General features: G+C 30.1%; 1 protein-coding gene and 1 long non-coding RNA gene across 2 annotated transcripts; one reads left to right on the plus strand and one right to left on the minus strand.

Moving 5' to 3' along the window:
• Positions 1-1,420: 1,420 nt before the first annotated feature.
• Positions 1,421-3,247, plus strand: LOC117152416. Its single transcript, XR_004462799.1, has 2 exons — positions 1,421-1,587; positions 3,214-3,247. It is a non-coding gene; the product is annotated as an uncharacterized LOC117152416 (long non-coding RNA).
• LOC112213872 lies at positions 3,120-10,972 on the minus strand. Its single transcript, XM_033324164.1, has 10 exons — positions 10,537-10,972; positions 9,983-10,383; positions 9,451-9,607; positions 8,912-9,130; positions 8,298-8,554; positions 7,409-7,690; positions 4,577-4,612; positions 4,099-4,140; positions 3,665-3,703; positions 3,120-3,350 (listed from the first exon to the last, which is right to left on the minus strand). Exons 1-10 carry the CDS (start codon positions 10,676-10,678, stop codon positions 3,210-3,212), a joined length of 1,716 nt encoding a protein of 571 aa, XP_033180055.1. The 5' UTR covers positions 10,679-10,972; the 3' UTR covers positions 3,120-3,209.
• Between the last annotated feature and the right edge of the window lie 2,938 nt (positions 10,973-13,910).

Consider the following 13,910-nt stretch of genomic DNA (forward strand, 5'->3'; position numbering starts at 1 on the left):
CTAAATATTGGAAACCAAATTAATCCTCCTGAAAGTACAAGCAATTTTAAGTCACTCACAGCGTGAGAAAGCGTAATTCCATTGACATGAAACTGAATATTTTTATCTTAAATAATTTATAGTCTTCGTCTTCAGTTTCTTCACTTTGTTCACTTTGAAATTTTTAGTTTTCTCGTCAATGTATTAAAAATGCATTAATTCTTTTCTTCAATAACGAATATTCTTTTATACATTCAATCAGTCCTCCCTTTTTTTACAAAATTTACCTCTTTTTTTATAAACATTTCTTGTTACCCCTTAGAATAAACAATTTCCGCTATACAATAATGCAACAGTTGTTTCTTCAGAAATATGCAAATGAGTTTCAGCAATCAACTGAATATACAGTTTAATATGCGATCAAACCAGATTTTCTTGGACGTAGTAATGTTGGCTGACTAGCTCTTTTTCCAGTTTTTTCTGTTTCCTATACTTACTTTAATATGTATCTACATAGTAAATCTCTTTTTTCTCTTATATTGCTTACAGAATTTGTTGATATATGTTATCAAAATTTGAGCGTACCTGATGTATATTAAGCCTTGATAAACCTGATTGCCCTATGTAGATCTAGCACGGAATTTACAAGCGTAACAAAATATAAAAATAAATATCTCATGGCTGTTGAAATTTGATTTAGTAACCCAGATATATTTTAAAAGTTTTTTGAAAATGTAATCGAATGAAACGATGTCAATAGCATTGTAAGTGAGAATTGTACGGTTTTTCATTATTAATTACCATTAATAGATCATTTCTAACGCATTTGTATGTCAATATGTTATAACAGAATATTAGAAGAAATATTTATCGACGTTAATTACATAGTAACTATAATTTATTCTTAAAAAATGTCAAATCTATACTATCCTTATACTTCACACTCATATACATAAACATAAACACAAAATATTATTATTCTTCCTTTTCTTGACATTATTCTCGACGTTGCTCTTTATACACGTTTCAGACGAATTTTCAGAATTCCAATAAACATGTATTTCCTCCGAATAATTAACGTTATGCGATAATATATATATAATTTTTAAAATATTTTTAAATAATACTATATAAAAATACATATCTACGTTCTTCAAATTTTATTTCCCTATTGTATGTCGTATTATATTTTAGCGCAGTATTTTGTTTAGTATTCTATTCTGATCTATCATTTTATCGTTATAGTGTTAGTATCACGCAATCTACGTATACTAATTATTTGTTTTCAAGTAAAAATTAGAAATGATTAATTAGCTGTAAGCTTTTCTTGCTGTAAATGTCGGAAGTTACATTTGTAAACGATTAATAACGTATAATTGTGTTATTTATAAAACATATATGAATATTACTTAAGTTGTAGTCACTGAAATATTATTCTTTTTTCTTAGAATCATTATAATAATGGTAACATTCTACGATATTGAAAAGATTCTTTATTGAATAAAATACAGTGTAGTTATCGTGATAGCTAGGAAAATAGTGTCAAGTCGCACAAAAACCAAAGATGATCATTTTTCTTATACAACCAAGTAGTAACATCAACGTAAGGTCAGTAAAGCAAAAAACATACGAACGCATGCTAAAGAAATTCTTAAACATTTTTAATACTGATGTAAACTACTTTAAATTTCATTTACAAACGTTCATTTTCATAAAATATTTTTAATATATTTGAAGCTAGCAATATTCTTTTTATAATTTAATAAAACAAATATAGTAATTAGAGTATTCTAGAAATTTGTGGTTTTCTACAAATTAACGAATGGTTAAGACGTCGGAGAAAGATATGAAACCCAACGAAATGATACAATAATTGAAAAAAAAAGGAAAGGAAAGTAATGGATAAGGAAAGCAACGTACGAATTTTAGAAACTTGAAATCGAATAATTACGTAATTTAAGACCAGGAAGTAACGTAGCTGCGTGTGGTGCATCGTTTTTTACCCTGATAGTCATCAAAATGGAATGCTTTCGAAATTCAACAGCGCTGTTATGTTGCGTTACACATATGTCCGTTATCCGAATAGTGTTATGGTTTTTTTTACATATTTTACATACTCTTATTATGCTTATACCATGTATTGTGTCCGGAAACATTGAAATGTACGGATGGTGCAATAAATGTCACTACTACTACCAAATATGTGCGTGCGTTACTAGGTCAATTAGAAATTATTGCTGCAATACACGAATTGTAAACGAAAAGTCTCGTTATACATTTTAATTTCATGTAATTGGGTTATTGTGTCAATTTATTTAATTATACGTTTGATTGGAAAATAAATACATTTTTTCAGTTTATTCTAATTCACCTTTTCTCCCTCTATTTTTATATTGTATTTTGAAATCCCCAACTAAATATAAATTATTGGTTGGTAATAAAACTAAAAAACATTTGCTTTAGAAAACAGAATTACGTTTATTACATTTTTAATTGCAATCATAATATTAAGATTTTTCTTTCTGTTTTACTTGATTTCATCCAGAGCTTAAAAATTTTATTAAACTTTCTGAAACTATATTTCAAACCTGTTTATTACCAACAATACGTGAAATGAAAGAACGTGTTTTAAAGCACTTTTTTATTTATAAAATAATTCACAATTTTGATCATAGTATAAATAATAAAAATACAATTCTTTTAAATCAATCAATTGCTATTTATATATCTTTATTTTATGTTTTGAAATGTTCCATGCTTTATATATCTTGAAATTTGAAGAAAAATAAAATGCAGAAGAAAAACACACAAATGGAATACGAGAATATCTCAACGTTCAGTTTAAATGTTTAAATGTAGTAAGGCGATTATTTAATCCATGGACTTTGTTTCTCTTTATTCTTCATGCTTATGTAAAAAACATTCTTATCCGGGAATTTGTTACTAACGAAAAATATGTAGCAAAAATATTGGGGAAAAAAGGAGTTTCTCTGGTATGACAACTTAATAAAATTTTGCACCATTTAAGACACTTTCTCATATTCAGAATTAAAAATTTACAGCTTCATAAGGAGAAAACAAAATTTACAAAAAGCAGCAATTATAAACTCAGAAATGACGAAGATTTTAATATCGTTTGTTTTACCCAGGACATTTTTGACGCAATTTCCATAAAAGAAAATTAAAAATTAGGGTCATCGATTATGAGATCAATGCCAAAGATCTTTTTTTTAGGAGGTAAGGACAAATACGCCAACCAACGAGACAATTACGCCAAAGATCGTGGTGAACTTCTCCGCAATTTTAAAGTTTGCTGAATTCATATCTGATTCTGGTGATGCATCCCTCTCCTCGGTCTTTACTGTTTCCTCCTGCAAGCAAGTATTTACGAATGTTTCAGTATATACATATATATATTTCAGTTTCGATTAACAAAAATGAATGTATCGTAATTGTAAGTAAATGATTTCTTTTTTTTTATTTTAGAGCTAGTAGTGAGATTTAAGAAAAAATAAAAGAATATTAAGTTTGAAATGCTATATAAATCATTAAACTGAAAATTAATTGGTTCATTCGCAATATACAATTCATGTAAAATAAGTATTAAATTTGAAATGAATTAAAATTTATATGAAATAGATATTAAACTTACAACGAATTAAGCATTGAAATTTAAATACTTTACCTTGACATTTAAATCGGCCACATTTTTAACTACTTCGTTCTGCTGAAAAAAAAGGAAGATAATATTAATGTGATAATAAGGCTGGGTGAAATAACTAACTACATAACGATTACGTTATTCATTGATAGGATTACAGAAATATCGCTTATATAATGTCCACGCGACGCTTTTAATTACTCTGATTAATGGACACGGCAATTTCAATTCTATGTCGGAAGAAGTATACTTTTCGTCACTTTAAAGCTAATACGTATCTCTAAAAGAAGGGATTATTAGTTTGCAGTGTTATTCAAATCATCCGAATGAAGATAAGTTGATATATTCGCAATATGCGATTTATGTGAAATAAATATTAAATTTGAAATGAATTAAAATTTATATAAAACGAATATTAGACTTCCAACGAATTAAACATAGAATTGTGAATACTTTACCTTGGTGTTTAAGTCGGCAACATTTTTAACAACCTCGTTCTGCTGAAAGGAAGAAGACAACGTTAATTCAATATTAAGAGTTAGTTATAACTTGAGTTATTTTATATAATATTGAGATTATGTTTCACAATAATACGATTGCAGAAATGACGTTTATATAATGCTCATGCGATGTTTCCAATTGTTCTGATTAATAAAAATGACGATTCTAACTTTATGTTTTCGTTTCAAAATCGAATTCGAATTAGGCGAATGGTATAGTTTTCTATTTAAAAAAATTATGTAATGGCCGATAGCAATGATATTAGGATCTATTATCGTATATCGTGAACGATAATAAATGAAAATTAATATAACATTGTGCACGCATGACTCAGATCTAGCAGTGAAAGTGCGTATTTTCCTTTCGCAAACTTATTTAATTCACAGCGTAACATACTGGATAAAGTACTGTTTAGAAGACGAAGTATTGTTTTACCTTAACACTTGGAACTTCAGCTTTGTTGCCCTCATCCTGCAACAAAATGTTTATTTTATTGTACAGTGAATTGCAACATTTGATTACCAATAAATACTCTTACGAATGCATAATTATTATAATTATACATTTATAACGTATAATGAATTAGCATTTATGGTAATTTATTTAATCCAACAATTGGAAAAGTAGAAATAATTTGCCATCTGTATTATTAATACAGCAATGTAACCGATTTACATTACAGCTTGTGTTTGATTTATATTTACAAAGACTAAGACCAATCTAACTAATACTGGCTAATCTTCATTAATTTGTAACTTTGTTCTGAATAAAAGAAGCTTGTAACGCCAAATCTAATTAAAAAGAAATTTTTTTAACTTCTAGCTGATATCGTTGAGTTATAGTTACATTATAGTACTTTGGGTTAGTTAATCTTAATTTATATTTTATGTTTTATACAATATAAATATATAATTAAAATTATATAGAATATCGTAAATGCAAAATAAAATTAAATAATCATTAACGTTAAATAATCTAACTCAGACTGTTTTGATCATCTATGATCCAACGATGCCAGGCGTTGAGGTGTTATATAATAATTAATTATAATTAATACATAGCAAATAATTTCAGTGTAAAAATAAAAAAAGAATATATACTAATATATCTGTGTAATAAAAATAGCCTTAATAGATGGAAAAATTCCTGTTTCATGTTCTATACTGAATTCCCATTTATCATTTTATGATAAGTGGAACATTTACTACGGAATGGCAGTTCAAGAACGTATACTATTACACGATATAACATGTGTTTATCATGCAAATTTATATTGCAAATCAGAGTTTGTTATGAAAAAAGTGTACAAAAAGTTACAAAGCGAATTGCAAAGAGTCCTAGTTTTCTTTAGGAAAATAATTCTTCGCCATTTAACGATTTTTTTAACTCTGTTTTGTTATATATTAATTACGTCTACATCATAAAAACTACTTATATTATGATAATTAATTATATGACTACGAACTAATTAAACTGCACCGTAGTAATTAATAATTCGTTCGATTTCCAAGTAAACGAGAAATTTTTTCGCAACTACAAATTAACTCAATATTTACATAAATCACGCTTATTTACAATTATGATTATATTAATTATCGTAGCCTACAAGTACGTGCCTCAACTTTAACTGTGTTCTTTTACTGTTAACGATTGTATTCCATCGACGTTAACCTCGTCCTCGAGGTATACATAGAGATATATACGAGATGTAGTTTCAAGTATCAGTCCCTCCGTCATATTACTTTTCCCATTCGCGTATTTTTTCGACACGAATCATATTTGATATTCAGCCGGGAATAATACTAAAAGAGAGCTGGTAATGTGAAACGTGGGTGTTACGGTTAAAATTACCTCGACAGAAATGTTAAGTTAATAAAGTAACAGGTGATATTTCGTATGTTGAATAAAAATTTGATGAGGAAATTTATTTATTTCTCCATAGCGTCATGCCACTTAAAAGTTTTATATCCATGTGTCTATATTATTTCGATTGTCTTCTAATCTAAATATTGTTAAATTATTGTCTTAGTATGATCGGAGATCAAAAAATTGAGCGCCATTCACCGATTCGCACGTAACTTTACATACTGTCACATATCGATTGCATACCTGCGGAATGTATGTTAGAAACATTTTTCTGATATATCTTATACCCGGAAAGGTCATGATTAATTTCAGCTTGTGTCAGAATCATGAATTTGAATTACATGTATCAAAATGTCCATACGAAATCGATCCTTTTGTGGAATTCAACATTTGTATTTATATTCTATTATTATGTATATATATTATCCTATGTATTCTACTTTTAAAACATCACTTGACAATTTTTGTTCTCAATTAAGAATTTATTGACGTAAATATGCAATCGTTTTATTTCGTCCGAATAATTTAACGAAGTTAGATGTATGTAGAAACGCATAAAAGAATATTATACACTTAAAATGACCTTTATACTACACGCAATAGTTTTACAAGATACTTTGAAGATCATATTTCAAATAAGATAATATGATGAGCGAAACTAGTGGTATTTGACAGAAGCACAAAAAGATTTTCTATTTTCCGTGAAAAAGGTATTCTAATTTATTAATCATATTACTAAGTATGTATATAGGCATCTAATTTGTCATTGGTTAAATAAAATTTAATTAATCGTTTACATGCTAATTAATTTGTTAAGTTTCGTTTTATTTCATCGAAAAAGCATTGTTTCCGAATATCGAACGAATTCCTATTTTTTGAATTTCATTCACCATCATAGGAATTGTTAATCCCGGAAACAAAAGCGAACGTTATTACTACGACTATCATGATATTCCTATTACTACACTGTTTTCTCAGGTTCAATGTCTAGGTTACTATCGAAGAACGCTATTTATACTCGGAAGTGGTTTGTATTAAGTATTCTTGGACAGTTTGAAACTGTCGTCATACCGGTGAATTCGATTCTAACTTTCAACGAACAGTTCACCTCTGTCTCTATCCTTCATTTATTATTATGCACTATCCTTATCGTTCATTTATGATAAACGGAGTAGTAGTCAATGCTACTAATCATACTATTCGTTACTCGTTATCATATTACAGTGTCATCTGTTTCATTTCCTCAAATATTTGATCCTTTGATTAGTATTCCGACGCTGATTCTAATGCACACTCTAACGTAACAACAAACTAACAACTAAAATTTGTAATATTCTAGTATTTCTTGCATAATTTTGCAACAAATTATTTTTGTCCCAGAAAAGATCAACATTGTCTCACCGATTTTTTAGCAGTGTCTCGAGACGTTCTTCTCAGCACGGCCACGTTATGTGGTATAATCTTCAACTGAGCAACAGGAGGCGAGTTAGCATCATGTCGACGATTTCTGCAGCCGGAGTCCTGACAGCCATTGGCAATGACATGTTTAACGGCAATTGGAACGTCCCAAATTGTTATAGCCTCGCGAATCATTTTGGCGGATGGTCCTTGTGCAAAGAATGGTACAGGTTTGCCGTCGTGCGGGCAGGCTCCTATCACCACAAGCAGCGTATCCTGCAATGCCTTTTATCATCATTTTATTAACATTAATCGATGAGAATTTTTGACACGATATAAAGAAGTAAAACGAAACAGAATGATTTTAAAATAAAAAAATCTAAGAACAAGTGAAAAAGTTGAGATCGTTGTGAATGTAAGTACTTTGAAAAAAATACTCTTCGTTTAATAGTACACTAACGATATTCCAGTACAAGACGGGAAATCCTTGTATATCGTAATTAATCCTAGTAGCAGCGAAAGCGTTAACGAGTTATCCTTGTTAAGGAAATACCAAATGACTTTCTCAACTCGATACCATTCGCTTATCGCGAAAACAAAAATTATTATAGAAAAGAAAAAAAGAGTTCGTTTTCCCTTTCATATCTTGTATCAAGCATAAATTTTGAACCGCGATAAACATTTTTAAACGAAATTATTACACAAAATATGAGTATTATTTCTACTATTTTTTCGTACATATGTTGTCTCGAGAAAACTGAGCGTACAATTACTTTTCTCATCTATCCTAGATCATCTCTATTTGATAATAGCAACAAATAAGACATACTATATACTTGGAAATTAAATTGCATGAATCAAAAGCATTACAGATTCCTGCAAAATTATTTACTTCGCGCTGTAGAAACTCCAATGCTGAATCGAGCTCGCTGGCAGACAGCGAAGCAACCAATATGAAACCTTTCTCGTTTTCAACTGACTTTAGCTCCTCGACCATGTCCACAAAATTGGATCGAAGAAGATGCGATTTATGAGAGGAAATAGGGTCCTCTGAGGCAGCGACGTTTCTACCGAGAGATTCCAGCAACGACCGAAACAGAACGAGTCTTATTTTGGAGAACATATCGAACACGTTCCACGCAGCTTCATCTATATTACATATAGCGATTGAAAAATATTTATATTGCAAAATTGATGCTCAGTTACAACATTTTTTTCATACTGTCAGATTGGTGCATATGAGAAAAATTGTTTTTTTGAAATTTGAATTTGACAATTAAATTTTCAACTGATCAAAGAAGAAAAAATTTATTATAAATTGCGCCCACATATTCAAAAGATTCGTATTAGAAGATTTGTAATTGAAATAATAAAAAATATTTAATAAGAAAATAGATTTCCTGAAAATAGGGAATATTAGCAATTTGAAAGATTCGTGTGTTACGTTAAACGTTATTAAATATTTTATTAAATGCTGTCTTATATTTATACAATTAAGATACTCACCGTCTTCTCGAGCGTTTTGTGGAGGAATCAAAGGAGGGACTCGATCAATTGGTTTTCCTAAGTCGATAACGTGCCAGTCACCACGAATTTCCGGCTTTGCTTTACGAACTTCCGGTTTCATGTTAATCTCATCAATTTCGTCGAAGTCTTTTGAGAACCCTACCGATTCTTCGAATCCGAACAACGATGGAATAGTGAAGTTCGCGTTGGATAATGTTCCTGTTTACAAAAAAAATGTTGTTACTAGAAAAAGAATATTGTAGAATAACATAAAATATAAAAATATAGACGAATTATTATTTATGCTGAAGACATAAAAGAACTTGTGCGATTTCAAACAAATACGTTGAGAAGCAAAGAGATTATGGTTATGTTACTGCAAACTGACTATTTTTGTTGAAATAAAACTTACAAGCGCATTGAGGATAATCATTGGCTTCTCCTCGTTATATCTATATACAATTATTAATTTACGCGTATAATGTAACACAATATAAATTTACAAAGTACAGCGTTACATAAATTTTGAAGAGCTATACCTGTAGTCATTCCCTTAACATCTCGAGTCCAAAGCAGCAATGTTGCAATGTTTGAACGTAGGAAATGTTCGCAATCATGTTTCTTGTCCCTATTGCCGGGAATTAGTGCATCGCCCAAAGAGAATCTTGCCTTGTCTGCTTGGATATTGTTACAACTCTAAAATAAATTTCAATTTTTCAGTCAACTCTATCATTAATTTGAACAACACGCTTTTGCTCGCCAATTGTTGTCTTTGGTTTCTTCTATTTCATTGATGTTAAATTGAACATTTGATTTCTGAATTAAACGATGTTCGTAATTGCTAATTAAGACAATTGCTAATAAAAGACAAAATAAATTGACAAGTTTGTAAACTCGCTCACATAATTTTGCTATACTTGATTTTAGCCTTATTTTATCCTATAAAATTCCTCTCATCTCACACATACCCGAAATTTAAGCATGTGATGTGTCCTTGCTTATTTATTTAATTATTTACCGATCTAATTATTAAAATTATATCAACACATCATAACTGACACGAAATTATACCTGAAGCATCCCTTCAACGGAGAACAGACGCGAAGCCTTGAAACTCTTCCAGAAATCTTCCTGATTTTGACCCGGATCAGCGATAATCACGACGACATTCCGTGGAGGAGAACTTGAGATCGTTTCCATAGCCACTGCTTCTTTTACAAAATTAGCGTCCTTGGCTTTCGGGAAACGCGTGTCACTTTCAATATTCTCCATGACAAAACCGAATCTTTTCTCGCGCGTCGTATCCGCAGGACTCGTTTGGTCGATGGTCCTCGTCGACAACTTTGTGTCCGAAATTTGCAAGCCTTTGTCGGCACCAGTCGCTTCCGTTTTCGTACTAGAGACGTGATCCACCGTAGCCTTCTGCTCGGTTTCCAGCGATGATACCACGTTCCAGGTAGTTGGAATATTTGCTAAAAAAGACACGATTTCAGTACAAAGTAGCTGTATGAAATAATTTGGAAATGTAACTTTGCTCCGTAAAATTGGAGAAAGAAATTCATGTTTGTCGGATGTTTACTATCGACAATGATTATTTTACAGAAGAGAAATATTTTGTACGTTACCCGAGCGTTCCGGGTTAAATCCAGAACAAGACAGCGTCATCGACATCGCTGCGCCCAACAAAACCGTCAAGAAATGTTCTTGTAACATTTTGCTTCTTAAAACGAGAGATTTATATTTGATAAAAAACAGTAAGTTGTACATATTACATTCGGCAATAAAACTGATTCGTAATACCAGACGTTGAAACTACAAAGCTTGTCATACCTCGCAAAATTTCAGCAGAAAATACCTCCAACTTGGATAAGAAAATGTAAGATGATGTTCAATTCGATGTATTTCAGACTTTCAAAATATAATATCAACCGTATTTTCAGTTGAAAAATCCACAAACGATGGATATGTCCGTTCGCTTCTAACAAAAGAAAACGTCTATGATCGACGGTTGTAGAATGAACAAAATACGGTGCTCGAGTAAATAAAAGAATACTGACTTTCGAGCAGACGTTTGTTTTTCAGGGCACTGGAAACAGCTCCCCTACGATTAATAATTTTTCTTACGCTATTTATTATCATAATCACTATTATGATGACATTGTTATGGATAAATATTTATTGTATGGATAAATAAATAAATATTGATAAATATTTATAGATTTGAATAAACTGATATCTAAATAATTCAGACTTAATAATGTGGTCAAAACGTAATACATTAGACCATCTTTGCAACTTTTTGATATAATATTTCCAAGTACATGCGCATGTATGTAATTTATTTAGAATTAATCTTCGCTCCGCTTCCGACATTGATGTCTCTGAAATTTCTTCTTTAGGCGATGGAACATAATTCACAGGAAAGATATATATATTTCAAATTATTTGAAACAATTTATATTATTATTCATAGTCTTTTAAAATAATTTCTCTACCATACCATATATATTTTACCATAATATAAAATACAGCATGATACTATAAAAATCTTATCCTTTGATCGAGTCACAATTTTTTAAATAAAATATTGAAAGGTGTTGTAAATTACGATACGTAGATTATAATCTTCCAGAAACTCAGTTAAAGTCGTTCTACTTGTGTGAAACAGATGCGACAAATAAAAGTTCTCATTTTCCTGTGTGCTTCTTGAAGAATACTTCGTCTGAAGGTATTTTAATTAATCATAGCTTTGGTATCACGAGTTTTCTGTGATCACTTGACGTAAATAGTGTCAAGGCTGTTTAAAGTACCTCTATAATAAGCATGTATGAACATCTATAACATACCCTAGATAACTACTCTGAGATTTTCTTCCAGCTTTACAGTTGAAGAGACGACGTATGAAAAACACGAAAGAAGACAACGTTCGTGTAAATAACGAATAAAGTAAATTAGAATCTTTATCGTGGAAAGTTTCTTCCAAGATGGAAAAAAATCGTATCAAATATCAATATTAAATGAAAATCAACGTGTCAGTCGTAGCAATTGAGAATTACTTTTTCCATCTTCTAAACTGTATCAAATTGTTTAACCAATTGACTTATAAATTCTAAAAAATGATTGAAAATTGCGTTTTGAAACATGCGTGATAAATAAATATAGAGACATAAGAATATCAGAAGTTGCTTTGTTTTTATATTGTACTATGATGCGAAAGAAACGTTTATTAACAAAGATTACAAATATATTTATTAATTATATATATATAAACTTGAAATATAATATAAATTACATTGTATGTACAGACACGACCTAATGAATTTTAAATCAGCTAAATGTAATTTATTGATTGAGCTATGATTGTACCACGTTGCATATTATTTAAAATGCAGGTTGTAAAGCAAATTACTGATGAATGTACTAACATATGTATGTGTACGTAATTGTAGTCTTCCATTATTTAATATGACGTCTTTACATTGAGAACCGTTAAGCAATAACGCGGATAATCTTTATTACATAAAAATATTTCTTCGCAAACGTAGAACAAATACAATAAGTTTGTCTGATTAAAATGTAAAAATATAATTTAATTATTTTATTAAATATTGTTTCTCTCTTACTGTATAAATTTTCTGTTTTTCCTGGTACTAGCAGAACTAATTCGATGTAAAAACTTTGTTATTTAGAAAAATAAAAAATTTATGATATAATCGATATTACAATACAATTCGATAGTTTCTGTACAAACTTCATTTTTGTACCTTCTAACATTTTTATATCTGTTATGAATTACGGAAAAATATAGAATAGCGAAAGAATATTAATCTACCACCTGGACTGGTCATTAAATCATCCACTTTTCATCCAAAACTAATTTTCTTAAACTTCTTTTCCTTAAATATAGATCTAAGAATTATGATGAATTATGATTAACATCTACCATTTATCTCTAATATTTGGATAAATATCGCGTAAATTAAATTACGAGTTGTTAATTTTGGAAACAGAAAGAACATCTGTGTGAAAATTTAAAAGTTAATATAATGTAATAGGAAAAGAAGATAATTTAAATGCAGAATATACTAATAAAATACCGATACTGAGTTGTGAAAGACATTTCCTTTATATCGATAAAATAAACAGGGTATTCATAGAGTATTTGAAGTAAAGTATTTGAGTATGAAGCAAAAATTGCTTCAGTATTCTTCATCGAACTATGCTTCCTTTAGGATGTAACATTTCAATCCTTTCAGTTTTATGGTGAAGACGTTGGTACATATTTGTCTAGTAATTTAGTTAATATCTGAAGCGAAGAAAAGAAGAAGAAATATATTACAATATATTACAATCATTCCTTCAATTCTCTTCACGAAGATATGAAATCGCATAAAAATCGGTAGCCTATTAATATATCAACTTTTAGGAAAAGAAATTCCTAATTACAATTTTTAGTAGACAAAACAAATTACGTACTATTAGTTCTTTCCATATAATTTACAAGAACATATAAAATATCCAAAATAAGGTACTCGTCAAAATCCTTAACTGAAGAAACTTTGCTTCTCCTCGTAAAAACTGCATAACATTTTATGAAATTACATAAAAATCAGCAATCTCTACCAGCAAATCAACCTTCAGAGAAATAACTTCCCTAAATTCCAAGGATAAAGGGATCAATAAAAATTTTGGAAGCAAAGAAGGGACGTTTCCATTGCAAATCCCAATAATCCGAAGAATTACTGTGGCGTGTTTCAACTTTCGAGAATATGAGTGTTCGAGACTTTCTTATCGGTCACGGCATATTTCTTCCCGCCCTTACTGTAGTTTCTCGAACGGTGGTGGTTGCAGTCGTCGAAATCTGAATAATTGATGCGATTAGGAAGCTCCGTGTCGACGGTACAAGAAACAATATGGCAACGAGCAAGCCGGCAACAAACGTTCTCGGACGTCTGCGCTTCGGTGCCCTGTCGGCGATTGGTCCACGTTTGGTACCCTG

Source organism: Bombus impatiens, unplaced genomic scaffold (genome assembly GCF_000188095.3).
Source record: "Bombus impatiens unplaced genomic scaffold, BIMP_2.2 scf_1528, whole genome shotgun sequence".
Classification (NCBI taxonomy): Eukaryota; Metazoa; Arthropoda; class Insecta; order Hymenoptera; family Apidae; genus Bombus; species Bombus impatiens.

Excerpts from the sequence above, each read along its gene's own strand:
- LOC112213872 (XM_033324164.1), bottom strand. The coding sequence starts at position 10,678 with ATGTACAACTTACTGTTTTTTATCAAATATAAATCTCTCGTTTTAAGA. Across the intron at positions 4,613-7,408 it reads GAGACACTGCTAAAAAATCG|GATGAGGGCAACAAAGCTGA; the intron begins GTGAGACAATGT and ends ATTTTGTTGCAG. Across the intron at positions 3,704-4,098 it reads TTGCCGACTTAAACACCAAG|AACGAAGTAGTTAAAAATGT; the intron begins GTAAAGTATTCA and ends TTTTTTCAGCAG.